Raw genomic sequence first — 23,108 nt, forward strand, 5'->3', positions numbered from 1 at the left:
AAAACCCACCAAATCACTTTCACTAGACGCTCTGTCATCTCTGATCATCCTTTGTACCTCTATGGCTCACGTATCCCTGAACGTGATACAGTCAAGTTTCTGGGCCTCCTCTTTGATCGTAGGTTATCCTGGAAACCTCACATTACCTCTCTGAAGGCAACTTGTCACAGCCGGCTGAACCTTCTTAAAACCCTTGCTCATCTTTCGTGGGGAGCTGATCGTCGAACCCTCCTTCACCTACATTCCACCCTTATTTTATCGAAACTTGATTATGGTGACCAGATCTATTCAGCGGCATCTCCTGCTACTCTCTCTAGCCTTAACCCCATTCATCACCAAGGATTACGTTTATGCCTTGGTGCTTTTCGCTCTTCCCCTGTCGAAAGCCTCTATGCAGAAGCGAACGTTCCATCCTTATCCGATCGCCGTGATGCCCATTGCCTGCGCTACTATGTACGCTCTCATGATCTCCGCAATCCTTCCATTTATAGAATGGTCACTGATATTAGTAGACATTCTTTATTTGTTCGCCGCCCCTGCTTACTCCGTCCCTTCTCTCTTCGCCTTCATTCGCTCTTGTCTTCTCTTCAACTACCACCTTTCTATGTACATGTAGCATCTCACTTTTCCCTACCCCCCTGGGAAGTTCCAGCTGTTCGAGTCTGTTCTTTCTCCCTCCCTTGCTCGAAAGCCCAACTGTCTACGGTCGCTTCCCGCTCTCTTTTTCTTGACCACTTTCACTCTCATTCTCATGCCATTGCTGTGTACACAGATGGCTCTAAGTCTTCTGACGGCGTAGGATTCGCAGCAGTGTTTCCGGACAGCGTCGTACAAGGGCATTTACTATCTTCAGCTAGTATTTTTACTGCTGAATTATATGCCATCCTTACAGCACTTATCCGTATTGCATCTATGCCTGTGTCATCATTTGTGGTTGTCTCAGACTCCCTTAGTGCTTTACAGGCTATACAAAAATTTGATACACCTCACCCCTTAGTCCTCCGTATCCAACTTTGGCTACGCCGCATCTTTACTAAGCATAAAGATATTGTTTTTTGTTGGGTCCCTGGTCATGTTGACGTACAGGGCAATGAACAGGCAGACACTGCTGCGCGGTCAGCAGTACATGACCTACCAGTTTCTTATAGAGGTATTCCATGTACGGACTATTTTGCTGTAATATCTTCCCACCTTCACACCCGTTGGCAACAACGTTGGTCTACTATGCTCGGCAACAAACTTCAGTCTATTAAACCGAGTATAGGTTACTGGCCGTCTTCTTATCACCAGTGTCGAGGTTGGGAGACTACTCTCTCCCGTCTTCGCATTGGCCATACTCGTCTTACTCATGGATATCTCATGGAGAGGCGTCTTGCTCCTCTCTGTGAGAATTGCCAAGCTCCATTATCAGTCAGCCACATTCTGTTGGACTGCCCACTTTATCAACGAGCACGCAGAATTTACCTCTGTCGTCGTCTTCGCCCCGCTGCTCTCTCTTTACCTTCCCTTCTCGCTGATGGACCCACCTTTCATCCGGACTCTCTTATTGACTTTTTGACAACGACTGACTTACTTCACAAATTCTGATACTTTCAGCCCTTTCTACTTGTATCTCTTGCTACCCTCTACCCCCGTACTATCCCCTGCCCCGCTGTTTTCTGTAACCTGCTGATCATCCCCCCTCCCTCCTGCCATCCAATTCCCTTGCTTCCTTCCCTACCCTGCAGCGCTGTATAGCCCTTGTGGCTTAGCGCTTCTTTTTGATTATAATAATAATAATAATTGTAAGTTAAGTGAATAAATGTAATATAATGTAACGTCTAGTGCGAGTGCCTTTTAATTTTGCACTGGGGAAAAGGGAGGGGGGTTAATTTAATTATAATTAGATCATAACATGTAATTAAATGTGTGTACAGTGTATTTATTAGACGGGTAGGACTGTGAGGATTGTCAAAATTTGTATTAATTATTAAGTAAATTTTATGGAATTCAGCGTAATAACAATTTAAATCTATTAGTCGGCTGATAATTGAAATATTCATGCTTGTTATAATATATTTTGGTTGATGGAATGTATAATCTGGTATTTAGAAAATGGAAAAATTTTCTGTGGAGGAGTCCATAATGGGTTCTTTTATTCTTTTAATGTATTGTAATGTATTTTTAAATAAAATATAAAAAAAGTAGGCCTACTGCAGTGTTCCTTCTTATGTTCTTAATAATAATGCTCCAACATCTGGAATTCATTGGCTGACCCATCCAAAGTTCCTCTTGTCAATTTAGGACCAGAAAAACCCCCCATCTGCCATATATATAGAACCAATTCGTAACTAAAGGAATTCCAGTTAATATAAATCAGTTTAAAGTATTAATACACAAATAAAATTGTACTGTTGTAAAATGTACTAATTGTAATAATTTTCTTTTACCATCTCTCGACTTTAAATTGTAAATTAAAAATTTTGTGAATGTACAAAAATTGACGATTATATTTTGTTTCGTTTTAAGGAGAATGTAAACACGGTGAGTCATCAGTGCTCACATGGCTGTCGTGGTGAGAGGATGTGTTGCACTTTTCTCTCTCAACCTCCCAGTGTTTACATGACTTTTGGTGCCACACATGTCTAATTATGGGCAAAAAGAAGTCATTAACCCCTGACACTATAGCTAAAATCATCGCTCTTCACAAATCCGGCCACCAGACTAAGGAAATAGTGGAGAATATAGGAATATGTGAACGTTCAGTGAGGAACTGGGTAAGACGGTTTAAAATTAATGGCGGCGACGAGTTACCACGTGGCAAGACTCGTCTTGGACCCTCCAGGAAGACACCAGTTGCCACTTTAACTGTCTTAAAGAAGCAGTTAGAGAGTACACCAAAAATATCAGCTAGAGAGTTGAAAGAGAAGAACCCTCATCTTCTCTCCCAGGTGTCACTAAGAACTGTAAACAGACTTTTGTCAGAACTTAAACCTGTCCTGAACAAGACTAAACAAAAACGTGAGGATTAATGATTGTATTTTCTCGCTGTATAACCCTTGCGGTTTAGCGCTTCTTTTGATTATAATTTCCTTGCATAGCGCTGTATAACCCTTGCGGTTTAGCGCTTCTTTTGATTATAATAATTTCCTTGCATAGTTTACAATGTGGAATTATAATATTGATTTGCTGTCCCCCCCCCCTGGCCTGGCTGACAAAGCTCTCCCATCAAACCCTGAGGGTCCGGGTTCTATTCCCGGTGAGGTATAAACATTTCGCCCCGTTTTCTTACATCTGTTGTCACTGTTCACCTAACAGTAAGTAGGTACCTGGGTGTTAGTGGACTGGTGTGGGTGGCATCCTGGGTGTTAGTGGACTGGTGTGGGTCACATCCTGGGTGTTAGTGGACTGGTGTGGGTCACATCCTGGGTGTTAGTGGACTGGTGTGGGTGGCATCCTGGGTGTTAGTGAACTGGTGTGGGTCACATCCTGGGTGTTAGTGGACTGGTGTGGGTCACATCCTGGGTGTTAGTGGACTGGTGTGGGTCACATCCTGGGTGTTAGTGGACTGGTGTGGGTCACATCCTGGGTGTTAGTGGACTGGTGTGGGTCACATCCTGGGTGTTAGTGGACTGGTGTGGGTGGCATCCTGGGTGTTAGTGGACTGGTGTGGGTCACATCCTGGGTGTTAGTGGACTGGTGTGGGTGGCATCCTGGGTGTTAGTGGACTGGTGTGGGTCACATCCTGGGTGTTAGTGGACTGGTGTGGGTGGCATCCTGGGTGTTAGTGGACTGGTGTGGGTCACATCCTGGGTGTTAGTGGACTGGTGTGGGTGACATCCTGGGTGTTAGTGGACTGGTGTGGGTCACATCCTGGGTGTTAGTGGACTGGTGTGGGTCACATCCTGGGTGTTAGTGGACTGGTGTGGGTCACATCCTGGGTGTTAGTGGACTGGTGTGGGTCACATCCTGGGTGTTAGTGGACTGGTGTGGGTCACATCCTGGGTGTTAGTGGACTGGTGTGGGTCACATCCTGGGTGTTAGTGGACTGGTGTGGGTCACATCCTGGGTGTTAGTGGACTGGTGTGGGTCACATCCTGGGTGTTAGTGGACTGGTGTGGGTCACATCCTGGGTGTTAGTGGACTGGTGTGGGTCACATCCTGGGTGTTAGTGGACTGGTGTGGGTCACATCCTGGGTGTTAGTGGACTGGTGTGGGTGGCATCCTGGGTGTTAGTGGACTGGTGTGGGTGGCATCCTGGGTGTTAGTGGACTGGTGTGGGTGGCATCCTGGGTGTTAGTGGACTGGTGTGGGTGGCATCCTGGGTGTTAGTGGACTGGTGTGGGTCACATCCTGGGTGTTAGTGGACTGGTGTGGGTCACATCCTGGGTGTTAGTGGACTGGTGTGGGTCACATCCTGGGTGTTAGTGGACTGGTGTGGGTCACATCCTGGGTGTTAGTGGACTGGTGTGGGTGGCATCCTGGGTGTTAGTGGACTGGTGTGGGTGGCATCCTGGGTGTTAGTGGACTGGTGTGGGTCACATCCTGGGTGTTAGTGGACTGGTGTGGGTGGCATCCTGGGTGTTAGTGGACTGGTGTGGGTCACATCCTGGGTGTTAGTGGACTGGTGTGGGTGGCATCCTGGGTGTTAGTGGACTGGTGTGGGTCACATCCTGGGTGTTAGTGAACTGGTGTGGGTCACATCCTGGGTGTTAGTGGACTGGTGTGGGTCACATCCTGGGTGTTAGTGGACTGGTGTGGGTGGCATCCTGGGTGTTAGTGGACTGGTGTGGGTCACATCCTGGGTGTTAGTGGACTGGTGTGGGTCACATCCTGGGTGTTAGTGGACTGGTGTGGGTCACATCCTGGGTGTTAGTGGACTGGTGTGGGTGGCATCCTGGGTGTTAGTGAACTGGTGTGGGTCACATCCTGGGTGTTAGTGGACTGGTGTGGGTGGCATCCTGGGTGTTAGTGGACTGGTGTGGGTGGCATCCTGGGTGTTAGTGGACTAGTGTGGGTGGCATCCTGGGTGTTAGTGGACTGGTGTGGGTGGCATCCTGGGTGTTAGTGGACTGGTGTGGGTGGCATCCTGGGTGTTAGTGGACTGGTGTGGGTCACATCCTGGGTGTTAGTGGACTGGTGTGGGTCACATCCTGGGTGTTAGTGGACTGGTGTGGGTCACATCCTGGGTGTTAGTGGACTGGTGTGGGTGGCATCCTGGGTGTTAGTGGACTGGTGTGGGTCACATCCTGGGTGTTAGTGGACTGGTGTGGGTGGCATCCTGGGTGTTAGTGAACTGGTGTGGGTGGCATCCTGGGTGTTAGTGGACTGGTGTGGGTCACATCCTGGGTGTTAGTGGACTGGTGTGGGTGGCATCCTGGGTGTTAGTGGACTGGTGTGGGTGGCATCCTGGGTGTTAGTGGACTAGTGTGGGTGACATCCTGGGTGTTAGTGAACTGGTGTGGGTGGCATCCTGGGTGTTAGTGGACTGGTGTGGGTCACATCCTGGGTGTTAGTGGACTGGTGTGGGTCACATCCTGGGTGTTAGTGAACTGGTGTGGGTCACATCCTGGGTGTTAGTGGACTGGTGTTGGTCACATCCTGGGTGTTAGTGGACTGGTGTGGTTCACATCCTGGGTGTTAGTGGACTGGTGTGGGTCACATCCTGGGTGTTAGTGGACTGGTGTGGGTCACATCCTGGGTGTTAGTGAACTGGTGTGGGTCACATCCTGGGTGTTAGTGGACTGGTGTGGGTGGCATCCTGGGTGTTAGTGGACTGGTGTGGGTGGCATCCTGGGTGTTCGTGGACTGGTGTGGGTGGCATCCTGGGTGTTAGTGGACTGCTGTAGTTGGCATCCTGGGTGTTAGTGGACTGGTGTGGGTGGCATCCTGGGTGTTAGTGGACTGGTGTGGGTGGCATCCTGGGTGTTAGTGGACTGGTGTGGGTGGCATCCTGGGTGTTAGTGGACTGGTGTGGGTGGCATCCTGGGTGTTAGTGGACTGGTGTGGGTGGCATCCTGGGTGTTAGTGGACTGGTGTGGGTGCATCCTGGGTGTTAGTGGACTGGTGTGGGTGGCATCCTTGGTGTTAGTGGACTGGTGTGGGTGACATCCTGGGTATTAGTATACTGGTGTGGGTCACATCCTGGGTGTTAGTGGACTGGTGTGGGTCACATCCTGGGTGTTAGTGGACTGGTGTGGGTCACATCCTGGGTGTTAGTGAACTGGTGTGGGTCACATCCTGGGTGTTAGTGGACTGGTATGGGTGGCATCCTGGGTGTTAGTGGACTGGTGTGGGTGGCATCCTGGGTGTTAGTGGACTGGTGTGGGTGGCATCCTGGGTGTTAGTGGACTGGTGTGGGTGGCATCCTGGGTGTTAGTGGACTGGTGTGGGTGGCATTCTGGGTGTTAGTGGACTGGTGTGGGTGCATCCTGGGTGTTAGTGGACTGGTGTGGGTGGCATCCTTGGTGTTAGTGGACTGGTGTGGGTGGCATTCTGGGTGTTAGTGGACTGGTGTGGGTGGCATCCTGGGTGTTAGTGGACTGGTGTGGGTGGCATCCTGGGCGTTAGTGGACTGGTGTGGGTGGCATCCTGGGCGTTATTGGACTGGTGTGGGTCACATCCTGGGTGTTAGTGGACTGGTGTGGGTCACATCCTGGGTGTTAGTGGACTTGTGTGGGTCACATCCTGGGTGTTAGTGAACTGGTGTGGGTCACATCCTGGGTGTTAGTGGACTGGTGTGGGTGGCATCCTGGGTGTTAGTGGACTGGTGTGGGTGGCATCCTGGGTGTTAGTGGACTGGTGTGGGTGGCATCCTGGGTGTTAGTGGACTGGTGTGGGTGGCATCCTGGGTGTTAGTGGACTGGTGTGGGTGGCATCCTGGGTGTTAGTGGACTGGTGTGGGTGGCATCCTGGGTGTTAGTGGACTGGTGTGGGTGGTATCCTGGGTGTTAGTGGACTGGTGTAGGTGGCATCCTGGGTGTTAGTGGACTGGTGTGGGTGGCATCCTGGGTGTTAGTGGACTGGTGTGGGTGGCATCCTGGGTGTTAGTGGACTGGTGTAGGTGGCATCCTGGGTGTTAGTGGACTGGTGTGGGTGGCATCCTGGGTGTTAGTGGACTGGTGTGGGTGGTATCCTGGGTGTTAGTGGACTGGTATAGGTGGCATCCTGGGTGTTAGTGGACTGGTGTAGGTGGCATCCTGGGTGTTAGTGGACTGGTGTAGGTGGCATCCTGGGTGTTAGTGGACTGGTATAGGTGGCATCCTGGGTGTTAGTGGACTGGTGTAGGTGGCATCCTGGGTGTTAGTGGACTGGTGTAGGTGGCATCCTGGGTGTTAGTGGACTGGTGTAGGTGGCATCCTGGGTGTTAGTGGACTGGTGTAGGTGGCATCCTGGGTGTTAGTGGACTGGTGTAGGTGGCAGGTGGCATCCTGGGTGTTAGTGGACTGGTATGGGGGTGTTAGTGGACATCATCTGGGTGTTAGTGGACTGGTGTAGGTGGCATCCTGGGTGTTAGTGGACTGGTGTAGGTGGCATCCTGGGTGTTAGTGGACTGGTGTAGGTGGCATCCTGGGGGACAAGATTGAGGACCACAATAAAAATAAGTTAGACAGTCCTTGGTGTCACACTGACTTTCTTGGGTTATCTTGGGTGGGTAACCCTCCAGTGTTAAAAATCCGAACGAAATCTTATCATGCCGAGGTTTGATAAGCCACTTGACTTTTTTTTAATTATCCCAGGTTCTCTACACATATGCTGCTATTTATGATAATCTATGTAACTGTGTACACCTTAAATTCAAACTTGCTACCATAACCACGGGTTCAAGCCCCTCCTGTGGTATGGTTGGTCTTCCACATTGGTCGAGGTTTCAAAGGACCCCAATGGAAATAAGTCCCTTTTCCGATTTTTTTAGGTTATCCTGGGTAATTTACACTCGTACTTCTATGTATAATAATCTATGTAAATGTATTTATGTATACCTGATTAAACTTTCTAACTTATGCACTTATTTGGGCAGACTAAATGCTTAACAGATTGTTAAATACTAGACATATACAGTGAAAGCCGAATATTGGCCACTGTGGGTATTGGCTGAATCATATTTAGGCTGATTTTTGGGCCAAAATTTTGCTTCGTGTTTTGGCTGGTGCCTCGCAAATCGGCCATATTAGACACATCAGCCCGCCTCCTGCTGGGCATAGGTGAATCAGTCTCCCTGTGTCTCTCGGCGAGTGAGCATATGCTCCGCACATTCATCCAAACATTTCCTTAAAATCCATTGTTTTTGGTGATTTCTTTAAGTGTGACTGTGAAATAAGTCACCATGGGCCCTAAGAAAGTTCCAAGTAAAGTTTCTTTGGTAAAGAAAGTGAGAAACACGATGGAATTTAAGAAGGAAGTAATAGACAAATATGAAAGTGGTATGCGTGTCCTCCAGCTTGCCAGGATGTACGGCAAAAACAAGTCGACAATCTCTTCCATCCTGGCAAAGAAAGAACAAATCAAGGAAGCTGATGTGGCAAAAGGGGTAACCATGTTAACGAAAAAGAGATCACAAGCACTAGAAGATGTCGAGAAGTTATTGTTGGTGTGGATCAAAGAGAAACAGTTAGCTGGAGATAGTGTTGTGGAGGCCATAATTTGCAAAATGGCAAGACAGTTGCATGCAGATCTTGTGAAGAAAATGCCTGGAGCTAGTGCTGATGTTAGTGAATTTAAGGCAAGCAGAGGCTGGTTTGAGAGATTTAAGAAGCGTAGTGGCATACACAATGTTGTAAAGCATGGTGAGGCTGCGAGTTCAGACAAACCTGCGACTGAAGAATTCGTTGATGAATTCAAGGAGTACATAGAGGTTGAAGGATTCCTCCCCAAACAAGTCTTCAGTTGTGATGAAACAGGCCTCTTCTGGAAGAAAATGCCTAAGAGGACCTACATCACACAGGAGGAAAAGGCACTGCCAGGACACAAGCCTATGAAGGATAGGCTTACTCTTTTGTTCTGTGGTAATGCTAGTGGGGATTTCAAAGTGAAACCCTTACTGGTTTATCACACTGAAAATCCCCAAGTGTTCAAGAAAAATAATGTCATCAAGAGTAAATTGTGTGTGATGTGGAAGGCTAATAATACAGCGTGGGTCACAAGGCAGATTTTCGTTGACTGGGTCATTGAAGTGTTTGGCCCGAGTGTGAAAAAATACCTCCAGGAAAATAAATTACCACTCAAGTGCCTCCTGGTACTGGACAGTGCTCCTGCTCATCCTCCAGACTTGGAAGACCAATTGTTGGAGGAATATAGTTTCATCAGAGTGAAGTTCTTGCCCCCTGATACCACTCCTCCCATCCAGCCCATGAACCAGCAAGTTATTTCTAACTTCAAAAAACTCTACACGAAAGCAGTGTTTGAAAGGTGCTTTGAAGTGACCTCGGGCACTGAATTGACCCTAAGAGAGTTCTGGAGGAATCACTTCACTATCCTCCATTGCATAAGCCTTATAGATAAAGCTTGGCAGGAAGTGACTTCCAGGACGATTAATTCTTCTTGGAGAAAATTGTGGCCGGAATGTGTCCTCCAGAAGGATTTAGAAGGGTTTGAGGCTGACCATGATGACCCTACGCCTGTTGTGGAATCTGTTGTGTCTTTGGGGAAATCCATGGGGTTGGATGTGAGTGACCAGGATGTGGAAGAGTTAGTGGACGACCACACGGAAGAGCTAACTACAAAAGAGCTGCAAGAACTTCACCTGGAAAAGCAACAGATCGCAGCTGAGGAAATTGCTTCAGAGGAGGAAGAGAGACGGGAGAATGTGTCTTCTTCAGTGATTAAGGACATTTGTGCAAAATGGAGTGAGGTGCAAAGTTTTGTTGAGAAATACCATCCTAACAAAGCTGTTGCGAGCCGTGTCTGCAACATGTTCAATGACAATGCCTTGTCCCATTTTAGGCAAATCTTAAAGAGACGCCAGAAACAGACCTCTCTGGACAGATTTTTTGTGCAACAGGCGTCCAGTGACTCTCAAGGTGGTCTTAGTGCCAGTAAAAGACAAACAAGGGAAGTAACCTCTCCTCCTCCCTCTCCCCTCCTCACCGTCTTCGATATACCAAGAGGAGTCATCAATAAAGGTACGTAATGTTCATTTATCATTTACTTAGTCATTTATATTTATTTCTCATTGCTTTCTGTATGTAAAACTACAGTTATTCTCTATAAAATGTATTTTTTCTTAATAGTTTTGGGTGTCTGAAACGGATTAATTGGATTTACATTATTTCATATGGGAACTATTGTTTCAATTTTCTTAAGATTCAGTTTTCGTCAGACTTTTTCGAACGGTTTAATCACGAAAACTGAGGTTGCACTGTACTGTACTTATAAATCATATCTTGCTTAGCTGACAAAATATTGCGTTGGAGACTTAATTAATGCACTGAATGTGTTCATATTGTTAATATACAGTCATGTCCCACCTTAGGTCATTAATTGGTTCCAAGAGGTGTGATGTAACCTGGTTTTTGATGTAAACTGGATATAATCCTTTAAAAATGCCTTTAAATGATTACAAACTTCGTAAAACTAGCGTAAATAACTCGTGAGAGAATATAACTATTGCTAAACCTTAAAGAACACTTAAAAACAAATTTTAGTCATGTTTTAAAATATGACAACCAGGGGTCTTCAAGAACCCTGGTTGTCTTCGAGACCCCTTTTTGTCTTCGAGACCCCTGGTTGTCTTCGAGACCCCTGGTTGTCTTCGAGACCCCTGGTTGTCTTCGAGACCCCTGGTTGTCTTCGAGACCCCTGGTTGTCTTCGAGACCCCTGGTTGTCTTCGAGACCCCTGGTTGTTAAAGTCAAAGTAACAAGTCAAAAGTAGTCAGATAGCTGACTACTTTGACTTGTTAAGAATAAGATAACTTAGTGTACCCTTGACTTTAAGAGTAAGTAAGTTTATTCAGGTATACACAAATATGGTTACATAGAATTATCATACCTCAACAACAATTAACCATCTCAGACCATTAATTACCCAACAAAAGGCTGCAGTCAGAATGATAACAAATTCCCACTACAGGCAGCACACTCCACCAATATTCAAAACACTAAACCTACTCACAATACAAAACATCCATACTTATTACTACACCTACTACATACATAGAACACTTAACTCTGACATAAACCCTCCCCTCAAATGTCTCCTTACCAACCTCAACAGAAGACATGACCATAACACAAGACACAGATCACTCTTTGATGTTCCTCGTGTCCATCTCACGCTATGCAAAAACTCAATGCACATAAAAGGCCCTAAAATCTGGAATTCATTACCTGTGAATATAAAAGAAACACTCTCTGTTTATAAATTCAAGTCTCTTCTCAAAAATCACTTACTCACCCACAACTAAATAAATACTGAATAATTGTATCTCATATATGTATCTCATTACTCATTACTCTATGACCGCGGGTTCAATCCCGGCCGGGGGTATGGTTTATGTATCTCATTATTGTATCTCATAAATGTCAACCTGTGACCCAATCAAACTTTGTTACTATTTAACTTTATTACCTTACATAATACTCCACTCTACTGATTACACAGCAACACAGTAAATGACCATATGACCTGTCTTTGTCATACTCATTTGTACTTAATTGTTATCTGTTTTACAATAATTTTTGTACCACTGAATATATCATTTCTTAGTTAAGATTAAGTTAATTTTAAGTCTGCCCATAATGCTCTGCAAACAAGGGGCTTTGGCATGCTGTGCTTTGTAGATGAATGGTTCAGAGAACCGACATGTTGATAAATTAGACACATATGCAACTCTTGGGTATCTTTATTGAGGAAACGTTTCGCCACACAGTGGCTTCATCAGTCCATACGTAGGAGAAACTTGAAGAACAGGAGGAGAATGAGGTAATCAGTCCCTCAACCTTGAGTCGATGTGTTCAGTCCATCAATCTTGAATAGAATACGGCATATCAGCGGAGAAGCAGCTTATAAACCGTGTGGCAGGAGAGGTGCAGCAGTCATAGGTCGTGTCACATTTGTTCAATGTGGAAGTAGGTCGTGCCCAAGAATGTGACACGACCTATGACTGCTGCACCTCTCCTGCCATACGGTTTATAAGCTGCTTCTCCGCTGATATGCCGTATTCTATTCAAGATTGATGGACTGAACACATCGACTCAAGGTTGAGGGACTGATTACCTCATTCTCCTCCTGTTCTTCAAGTTTCTCCTACGTATGGACTGATGAAGCCACTGTGTGGCGAAACGTTTCCTCAATAAAGATACCCAAGAGTTGCACTTGTGTCTAATTTATCATGCTGTGCTTTAAAAATTGTATTCCTTGTACTTCTCTGTATCATGTTCAAATAAATAAATAAATACACCTACCATCCGACTTACGACCTGCTCGACTTAGGACCACTTGACTTACGACCGTGTTTTTTTTTTTTTGCCAAATTTCTGGGAAATAAACCAGTATTTGTGTTGTACACAGTGTTTATCCTAAACCTTACAGTATAAAATACAGTACTAACAACATAAAAAGTAAAGTAAAACATGAAATACCAAAATAAAACAATAAAATAAAGTCATTACAAAAGTGTTTTGTTGATATTCAGTAGTAAAGTTCGACTTATATGACCATTTCGACTTACGACTGGTTTCTCGGAACCGAACTCGGTCGTAAGTCGGATGGTAGGTGTAAATACCTAGCAGTATATGTGTAGACAACCTGGGATAACCCAAAATAGTCAGACAGAGTGACTTAGTATTTCCATTGGGGTCCTTTTACCTTATTATTATAAAATAAAGACGTTAATATCTTATTATTATTCTGTAATGGAGATAACATCTTATTATCATACTAAAAAGACTATCCACAATACAAGGGTCATAACTAGGAATAAGGTAAAATTACACGTGTGTTAGCTAAAAAAAAAAAAAAATAATTCCTGTCCCTTTCTGTAGCTACATTCATCAGACACCTTTTGGCAGTCTTCTTGAACTGGTTCATGCTATGACTGGCTTTGACATGTGCAGGCAGTCTGTTCCATTCCTTTATTGCTGTACAATAAAAAGTGTTTGAAACCTGGCCACTGACTGTGGGTACTACAAAGTTGTGTTCTCTCCCCCTAGTACTATGATTGTTGTGTTCTCTCCCCCTAGTACTATGATTGTTGTGTTCTCTCCCCCTAGTACTATGATTGTTGTGTTCTCTCCCCCTAGTACTATGATTGTTGTGTTCTCTCCCCCTAGTACTATTTATTTATTTATTTATTTAATAATTTGAACATACAGAGGTACAAAAAAATACAGGTAAGAGCAGCATGCCAAAGCCACTTGTATGCATTGCATTACGGGCTGGCTTAAAATTAACTTAAGATTAACTAAGCAATGATGTAATCAGTGATAAAACATTATTATAAACAGTTAACAATAAAGCACAAATGAGTATTACAAAGACAGGTCATATGGTTGCATGCATTGCTGTACATTCAGTAGAATGGAGTACAGTGGACCCCCGCATAACGATCACCTCCGAATGCGACCAATTATGTAAGTGTATTTATGTAAGTGCGTTTGTACGTGTATGTTTGGGGGTCTGAAATGGACTAATCTACTTCACAATATTCCTTATGGGAACAAATTCGGTCAGTACTGGCACCTGAACATACTTCTGGAGTGAAAAAATATCGTTAACCGGGGGTCCACTGTATTCTGTTAGGTAGTGTATTTAAAAAATAACAAAGTTAGATTGGGTCTTAGGTTTAACATTTATGTGATATAATTATGAGAAACATTTAAGATATACAATTTATAAGGTTCAGTTATTCAGTATTTATTTGTAAAGTAAAAGGACACAAGTGCAACTAATGTGACATTTTATTGTGGCAACGTTTCGCTCTCCAGGAGCTTTGTCAAGCCATTAACAAGCCATTACGTAATGGCTTGATAAAGCTCCTGGAGAGCGAAAAGTTGCCACAATAAAATGTCACATTAGTTGCACTTGTGTCCTTTTACTTTACATATTGTCGGTAATTCTACCAACTTTATTACAGTATTTATTTGGTTTTGGGTGAGTAAGTGATCTTTGAGAAGAGACTATGATTGCTTTGGTTCCCAACCTTGACAAAATTAGCAGCAAGATATTCTGGACATTGTTTGTGAGCAATTTTATAAACATGATTTAGCTTCAGTTGTTTTACTCTGTCTTCAACATTCAGCATATCCAACTGTTGTAATTCATTCTGGTCTACATGTTCTCTTGGACCCAGGCCTACATGTTCTCTTGGACCCAGGCCTACATGTTCTCTTGGACCCAGGCCTACATGTTCTCTTGGACCCAGGCCCAAGATGAATCTTACCATTTTGTTCTGGGTGATTTGCAGTCTATCTTTCAGTTTTTTTGTCAAGGCAGAGTACCATAAAGGGCAAGCATAATCCATATGACATTTATAAGGGCTAGACATAGGGTCCTGCGAGCCTCAGTAGGTAGACACTGTGCTTGTCTATAGAGGAACTTCAGTCTGGCATTCACTTTCTTTACTACACTGTTCCCTATCAATTCTCCTGACATGCATGGGTCAAAGAAGATTCCCAGATATCTTACCGAGGAAACTGAAGTGATGGGCTCCCCATTACACAGGACATAAAAATTATTTACCCTTTTCAATTTATGTTTCGTGCCAAAGAGAATGGCTTCAGTTTTCCCGAGGTGTAATGATAGTTTGTTGTCTACTAACCATTTGCTGCAGGACTCTAGTTCCAGTGTTAATACATTAACTATATCTTGTGGGTCTTTACCTGACACTAACAGAGCACTGTCACCTGCATACATTAGGAGTTTGTACTTGACACTGATAGGCATGTCATTAACATAGCATAGGAATAATAAGGGACCCAGAATACTGCCTTGGGGAACTCCACATGCTATCGACAGGGGTTCTGATTCCGTTTTGTTGATTTTGACAATTTATCTCCTATTGCTAAGGTAGGACTTAAACCAGTCTACAGAACCTATACCGATAGCTTGAAGTTTCTTACATAATATATTGTGATTGACAGTATCGAAGGCCTTTTGCAGGTCTAAGGTTACCATACCTATGAGGTTCCCCATTGACATTTCAGCTCTCATGTAATCCATCAGATTAATTAGGGAGGTGTCGGTTGAGTAAGATCTTCTAAAGCCCAATTGATAGCTATGGAGAATGTTGTTGTCATTAAGATACTTAACTACTTGATAGTACACCGCCCTCTCTAGAATTCTGAATATTATACAGAGTATACTAACAGGTCTATAGTTGCTTACATCAGACCTATTATTTTTCTTGAAGAGAGGAGTAACTTAAGATGACTTATTGTACCCTTAACTTTGTTAAGAATATGATAACTTATTGTACCCTTTGTTAAGAATAAGATAACTTAGTGTACTCTTAACATGGTCAAGAATGTAAACATTTGTTCCAAAGAATATGTTCTTTATCAACATTACATGCTTGAAGGTGTGTTACGCTGCAAGCCAGAGAGAGAGAAAATTTCGAAGTTTGCCCACTGTGAATCGCAAGACAAATTTGGCACTCGCTTCAAATGCAAGACTGAAGGGCCTATGAAAATTGGACAGCCTATGGTGAGTGGTGATAAATGGTTTATATTTGTGAACTGTCAGTATACATTAACCCTTAAACGGTCCAAACGTATATATACGTTCACTCGCGTAGCGCCCCAACTTTTTTGAGGAAAAAAACAATCTTTTCTTTTAAAAGGAAAAAAGAGCATATGGTACCCAGGCATCCCCAATTATTTTAATATGGTGCACAGTGAGTGCGCACACCCATTCTCTCATGTCTAGGTGACTCAGGCTTATTGTGGCAATGTTGAATGAATGACAAAGAAAACGTATATATACGTTTTGGGCGCTACGCGCCTGGACGTATATATACGTTTGGGGTGCTACGCGCGTGGACGTATATATACGTTTGGACCGTTTAAGGGTTAAAGGTGGTCCTTGACTTATGATGGGGTTACGTTCCGACGAACCCATTGTAAGTCGAAAATATCGTGAGGCGAGTTTACCTGGAGAGAGTTCCGGGGGGTCAACGCCCCTGCAGCCCGGTCTGTGACCAGGCCTCCTGGTAGATCAGGGCCTGATCAACCAGGCTGTTACTGCTGGCTGCATGCAATCCAACGTACGAGTCACAGCCCGGCTGGTCAGGTACCGACTTTAGGTGCTTGTCCAGTGCTAGCTTGAAGACTGCCAGGGGATTATTGGTAATCCCCCTTGTGTATGCTGGGAGGCAGTTGAACAGTCTCGGGCCCCTGACACTTACTGTATTGTCTCTTAATGTGCTAGTGACACCCCTGCTTTTCATTGGGGGGATGTTGCATCGTCTGCCAAGTCTTTTGCTTTCATTGTGAATATCCTAAATGTGAATATACTAAATAAATAATTGCTGTAATTAACTAAATACCAGTAGTGAAAAGTAAACAAACAATGACACAAAGATAGGTAGGATAATTAATTCAAACGTAGATGTCAGGGAACATAAGAACATAAGAATGGAGGAACACTGCAGAAGGCCTACTGGCCCACGCGAAGCAGGTCCTTATCAAAACGACCTCTACCTAAAGCTACCCAAGAAATAACTCCCTAACCCAATGACACCAATCAAACCCAGCCCCTCCCACTCATATATTTGTCCAATCTCTTCTTAAAGCTACCCAAGGTCCTAGCCTCTATCACCCCACTGGGAAGACTGTTCCATGCATCTACAACTCTGTTAGAAAACCAGTACTTACCTATGTCCTTTCTAAATCTAAATTTATCCAACTTAAATCCATTATTTCTGGTTCTTACCTGTTTCAACACTCTCAGTACTTTTTTAATATCTCCCTTATTTATGTCCGTCGTCCACTTATACACTTCAGTGATATCTCCCCTCATTCTACGCCTCTCCAGAAAGTGGAGATTTAAGGCTTTAAGTCTATCTTCATACGGGAGGTTCCTTACACAGTAAATCATTTTAGTCATTTTTCTCTGTATGTTCTCTAATGAGTCTATATCCATCCTGTAGTAAGGGGACCAAAACTGAGCAGCATAATCTAAACGAGGCCTAACTAGTGATGTATAGAGCTGTAAAATAACTTTTGGACTTCTGTTACTTATACTTCTTGAGATAAATCCAAGTAATCTGTTGGCTTTGTTGCGCACACTAAGGCACTGCTGTCTTGGCTTTAGATTTCTGCTCACCACGACTCCCAAGTCCTTTTCACGTTCTGTATGATCAAGCTCTACTTCACCTAGATTATAGCTTTGAGGATTATTTTCATTACCAAGGGCTAGTACCTTACACTTATCGATATTGAACTTCATCTGTCACTTTTCAGACCAAGACATTAATTTGTCCAAATCCTCCTGGAGTTCATTGCTATCCTCCTCAGAGTGAATTATACGGCCTATCTTTGTATCATCAGCAAATTTACTCATGTCACTCGTAATCCCTTCATCAAGGTCATTAATGTAAATTATGAACAAGAGAGGGCCTGAAACTGATCCTTGTGGAATGCCACTAGTGACTAATCCCCATTCAGATTTCATTCCATTAATGGTAACTCTCTGCTTTCTATTGGTAAGCCATGCCTCTATCCATGCTAGAACTTTACCTCCTATTCCATGAGCTGCCACTTTTCTTAAGAGTCTCTTGTGAGGTACTCTATCGAAGGCTTTACTAAAATCCAAATAAACAATATCATATTCCTTATCACTGTCAACTGCTTCAAATGTTCTGTTGAAGAACGTCAGTAAGTTTGTCAGGCAGGAACGACCTCTCGTGAATCCATGCTGAGATTCATTTATCAAGTTATGCTCTTCAAGGTGACTTCTAATAATGTCAGCTATAATTGATTCTAATGACTTGCCCACTATAGATGTCAGGCTTATTGGATGGTAATTTGAAGGAACGGACTTTTCCCCTAATTTGAATATAGGAACCACATTAGCCATCTTCCACAACTCTGGCACAACACCGGTAAGGATGGACGCATTAAACACACTCATTAATGGCTGACTAAGCTCCATCTTGCATTCCTTAAGTACCCTGGAAAACAACTCATCGGGTCCCGGGGACTTATTTTGCTTCAGTTTGTCTATCTGTTTAATAACCATGTCCCTCGTGACAGTAATATTAGTTAATTTAAATTCATCAGGAACTAAATAATTGTTAATTACTGGAATCTCATTTACATCTTACTGTGTAAAAACTGACAAAAAAATACTCATTAAATAAGGAACACATTTCCAGTTCGTTATCTGTCAGCTGTCCATTCCCAATTTTCAGAGGTCCTACTTTTTCCTTCACCTTCGTCCTATACACTTGAAAGAACCCCTTTGGATTAGTCTTTGATTCATTAGCAACTCTAATTTCATAGTCACGTTTAGCCTTTCTAATCCCCGTTTTTACTTCTCTTTTAAGCTGAACATATTGGTCAGTAAGGTTAACCTCTCCTCTTCTGATGCGCCTATAAATTCCCCTTTTCTTCCCTAATAGATGCTTTAACCTACTGTTAACCCATTTGGGATCGTTATTATTAGACGTAATATCTCTCTGGGAAATGTATATACTCTGGGCACGGTGTACATTACTAAGAAAAAATCATAAAAGCAGATTCCTTCATAATCATAAGTATGATCATCGTCAATAAAATCATTAGCTAGATAACCCCAATCAAGATTAGACAGGTGTTCCCTAAGTCCACTATAGTCGGCAGAACGGAAATCAGGGATTTTTACTGTATTATCATTATTCTTGCATTCCCAGTTAATGCTAAAAGTGATGGATTTGTGATCACTTGCGCCAAGCTCTTCAGTAATCTCCAGATTATTCACGAGTGTTTCCTTATTTGACAAGACCAGGTCTAGCAAATTATTACCCCTGGTAGGCTCTGTTATGCACTGCTTCAGAAAACAGTCCTGAACTGTTTCCATAAAGTCACTGGACTCTAGATTACCTGTCAAAGAATTCCAGTCAATTTGACTAAAGTTAAAGTCCCCTACTATGACTATGTTATTGTGTGTAGAAGCCCTAACAATTTCGTCCCAAAGAAGTCTCCCTCTATCGTGATCCAAGCCTGGAGGTCGGTATATTACACCTAGAATTAGTTTTTCTTGACCCTCTACAAACTCTACCCAAACAGATTCTGTTGCTGTTCCACCTATTTTTATACCTGTTTTTATGCAACAATTAATATTTTCTCGAACATATAATGCAACTCCTCCCCCCCTTCCCATCACATCTATCCACATGGAAGAGCTTAAACCCTTGAATATTACACTCAGCAATCATATATCGACTCTTTAAATCATACCAGGTTTTAGTTAATGCAATGACATCCAAGTTCCCAGCACATGCTACCAAACGTAGTTCATTAATCTTATTAATCTTCAGGAGGATTTAGACAAACTGAGTTCTTGGTCAGAAAAGTGGCAGATGCAGTTCAATGTAGATAAATGCAGGGTTCTGTAGCTCGGGAGTGTCCATAACCCTAGCACTTATAAGTTAAATAATGTAGAACTTAGCCATACAGATTGCGAAAAGGACTCGGAGGTTATGGTAAGCAGTAACCTTAAACCAAGACAGCAATGTCTAAGCATACGTAATAAGGCAAATAGATTATTGGGATTTATATCAAGAAGTGTAAGCAACAGAGGTCCAGAGGTTATACTGCAGCTTTACACATCTTTAGTAAGGCCTCGCCTAGATTATGCAGCTCAATTCTGGTCTCCATATTACAGAATGGATATAAATTTGTTAGAAAACATTCAGTGAAGAATGACTAAATTAATACATAGGATTAGAAATCTTCCGTATGAAGAGCGATTGAAGACCCTTAAACTACATTCACTTGTAAGATGAAGAATGAGGGGAGACATGATCGAAGTGTATAAGTGGAAGATGGGTATTAACAAAGGGGATATAAATAAAGTCTTGAGGATATATCTCCAAGAGAGAACCCGCAATAATGGATTCAAATTAGGTAAGTTAAGATTTCGAAAGGATATAGGAAAGTATTGGTTTGGAAATAGGGTAGTTGATGAGTGGAACAGTCTTCCTAGTAGGATTATACATATATAAGCTAAAACGTTGGGAAGTTTCAAATTTAGGTTGGATAAATACAAGAGTGAAAGCAGTTGGATTTGAGTAGGATTTGCATAATGAATAAATAGAATCATCAAAACTTATTTCTTGGGTAGCATTGCAAACTGGGTTGGGCAAATATTTTGTTAGTGGGAAGGATTGTAAAGGACCTGCCTAGTATGGGCCAACAGGCCTACTACAGTGTTCCTCCTTTATGTTCTTATGAATACAAGTTATGGACTTGCTGCCTTCATGCTAGGTAATTATTATTTCCAAAGTAATTGATGCTTCACCATTTTAAAGTCTAAATATCGTAAGTAGAACCATCATAAGTCGAGGAGCACCTTTGTTATTTAGAACTTGCCAATGTACTTATACAGTAAGTCCTTGAATTAAACACACTGAGAATCTTATGTATTGTGTATATCATTATTGTGTATAACATAATTATACACAATACAGGAGGTGCACAATGTGTTGATAAGTTGAAGACTTCCTGTATTATGAATATTAAACACAAATCATAAGGTCCACAATTTGTTTTTAAGTCGAGGATTTACTAAATATGAACACGAGAATAAAACTTTCTAATTTTCGCTGCATTATGGTTTCAGGACGTTGACGTGTGTGATGACACAAACACGTACATTGATGATGACTTGATTGAGGTGAAAGATGGTAAGTTTTATTACATTTTAAATACTGTAGAGTAATAAATTATAGTAAGTTTCATTAACTTCTTAAATTTAGTAATATATCAGTATACAAAATAACCGTTGTGAAAAAATAGTGAACTTAAAAGTACTATCATGATTTCTCACATTATCAAGAACTTTAAAGAACAGAAAGGTACAATGACTGGAACAATATATAAATAACCCGCAAGTAGGAGAGAGGAGCTTACGACGACGTTTTGGTCCAGCTTGTTCCGTGTATTTACAAAGTCATGTTGAAACATCATCGTGGGCTCCTTTCTACCATGTGCGGGTTTTTTGTCTATCAGAGACCTGTAAAAATAATAAAACAGTAGAAGATCGTATATTAGGTGATATCTCAGCCTTATAAGCCTTCTATTGTTCTGTTGTTTTTACACGTCCTTAATAATGTGAGAAATCACAAAAGCGCTCGGAAGTTTACTTTTTGTCACAGTGGTCATTTTGTATATTGTGATATTACTTGTTTACTGTTTTTACTCACCATCACTACAGTGCTACTCACCATCACTACAGTGCTACTCACCATCACTACACTGCTACTCACCATCACTACAGTGCTACTCACCATCACTACAGTGCTACTCACCATCACTACAGTGCTACTCACCATCACTACACTGCTACTCACCATCACTACACTGCTACTCACCATCACTACAGTGCTACTCACCATCACTACAGTGCTACTCACCATCACTACAGTGCTACTCACCATCACTACAGTGCTACTCACCATCACTACACTGCTACTCACCATCACTACACTGCTACTCACCATCACTACAGTGCTACTCACCATCACTACAGTGCTACTCACCATCACTACAGTGCTACTCACCATCACTACAGTGCTACTCACCATCACTACAGTGCTACTCACCATAACTACAGTGCTACTCACCATCACTACAGTGCTACTCACCATAACTACAGTGCTACTCACCATAACTACAGTGCTACTCACCATCACTACAGTGCTACTCACCATCACTACAGTGCTACTCACCATCACTACAGTGCTACTCACCATCACTACACTCCTACACTTACCATCACTGCACTGCTACACTTACCATCGCTACACTTACCATCACTGCACTGCTACACTTACCATCACTGCACTGCTACACTTACCATCACTGCACTGCTACACTTATCACTACATTGCTACACTTACCATCACTACACTGCTGCACTTACCATCACTACACTGCTACACTTACCATCACTACACTGCTACACTATCATTACACTGCTACACTTACCATCACTACACTGCTACACTTACCATCACTACACTGCTACACTTACCATCACTACACTGCTACACTCACTATCACTACACTGCTACACTATCACTACACTGCTACACTCACCTTCACTACACTGCTACACTCACCTTCACTACACTGCTACACTCACCATCACTACACTACTACACTCACTATCACTGCACTGCTACACTCAACATCACTACCCTGCTACATTCACCATCACTACACTGCTACTCACTATCACTACACACTATACTACACTCACCATCATAAGACACTATAATACAACTCAATGTTAAAATATTTAAAATATTAAATTTTGATTCTCTTCTATGTAAATAAATTCTATGTACACTTTCAATTATAAACTGAAAATTCGAAGGTCACTATTTTTCATAATGTTGATATATTTAGTAAAATGGGGCATTTATTATATTAATATATTATTGAAATAGTTAAGCTTAAGTTTGAAAATCAAATTATAATTAAATAATCAAATAAAGAACTAAACAGTAAGCTTAAGAATCGTCAAAATGTTTTGCAAAATGGCACTGAAAACATGCTGCCTGTGGTTGCTAGCAATGGGAATCATTCTGGAAATAGTGGGTTGCTATTATCAGCTTTTCGATCCATGGGTTCGTGATTTAGAAAAGGAGAGAGACGACCTCAGAAGAGAGGTTGACCAAGCTACCGATGCTTGCCAGCCAGTGTTCTATTGGTTCTCCATCTCGACTGTAGTTGATGTGTGGGGATATGTGAGCGACACCCCAGTACAAGAGACAAGTACCGACAGTGACCTTCAGTTTGATCCAAGGTGGCTGCCTGTCATTGGTCGCGTCATCACTGCTTATGAATGTTACGTGGAAGTCCAAAATCTTAAAACACTTCTTCTTGAGGTGACATCACGCTGTCATGAGTGTTCCTCTACTCCCTTCACAATGACTGTGTTGTGTGTCCTCATGTCAATTGCAGTGAGTGCCATGGGACTGATCGC

At 42.8% G+C, this 23,108-nt stretch overlaps 1 protein-coding gene across 13 annotated transcripts in view; it reads left to right on the forward strand.

Moving 5' to 3' along the window:
• The first annotated feature begins 7,458 nt into the window (after positions 1-7,458).
• Positions 7,459-23,108, forward strand: part of LOC128702468 (tigger transposable element-derived protein 1) — a 490,624-nt gene continuing 474,974 nt past the window's right edge. For 12 of the 13 annotated variants that reach the window (XR_011394766.1, XR_011394765.1, XM_070105323.1 and 9 more), the window contains exons 1-3: positions 7,459-10,100; positions 15,496-15,620; positions 20,739-20,802. Coding sequence is in view for 11 of the 13 variants with exons in the window: in XM_070105323.1 (XP_069961424.1) it covers positions 8,306-10,100; positions 15,496-15,620; positions 20,739-20,802 (1,984 nt within the window). In the remaining 2 variants the exon portion in view is untranslated. The remainder of the gene's footprint in view (positions 10,101-15,495; positions 15,621-20,738; positions 20,803-23,108) is intronic. The other variant, XM_070105320.1, reaches the window with a different exon arrangement.

The sequence above is a fragment of the Cherax quadricarinatus genome, chromosome 98 (assembly GCF_038502225.1).
Source record: "Cherax quadricarinatus isolate ZL_2023a chromosome 98, ASM3850222v1, whole genome shotgun sequence".
In the NCBI taxonomy this organism is placed as follows: Eukaryota; Metazoa; Arthropoda; class Malacostraca; order Decapoda; family Parastacidae; genus Cherax; species Cherax quadricarinatus.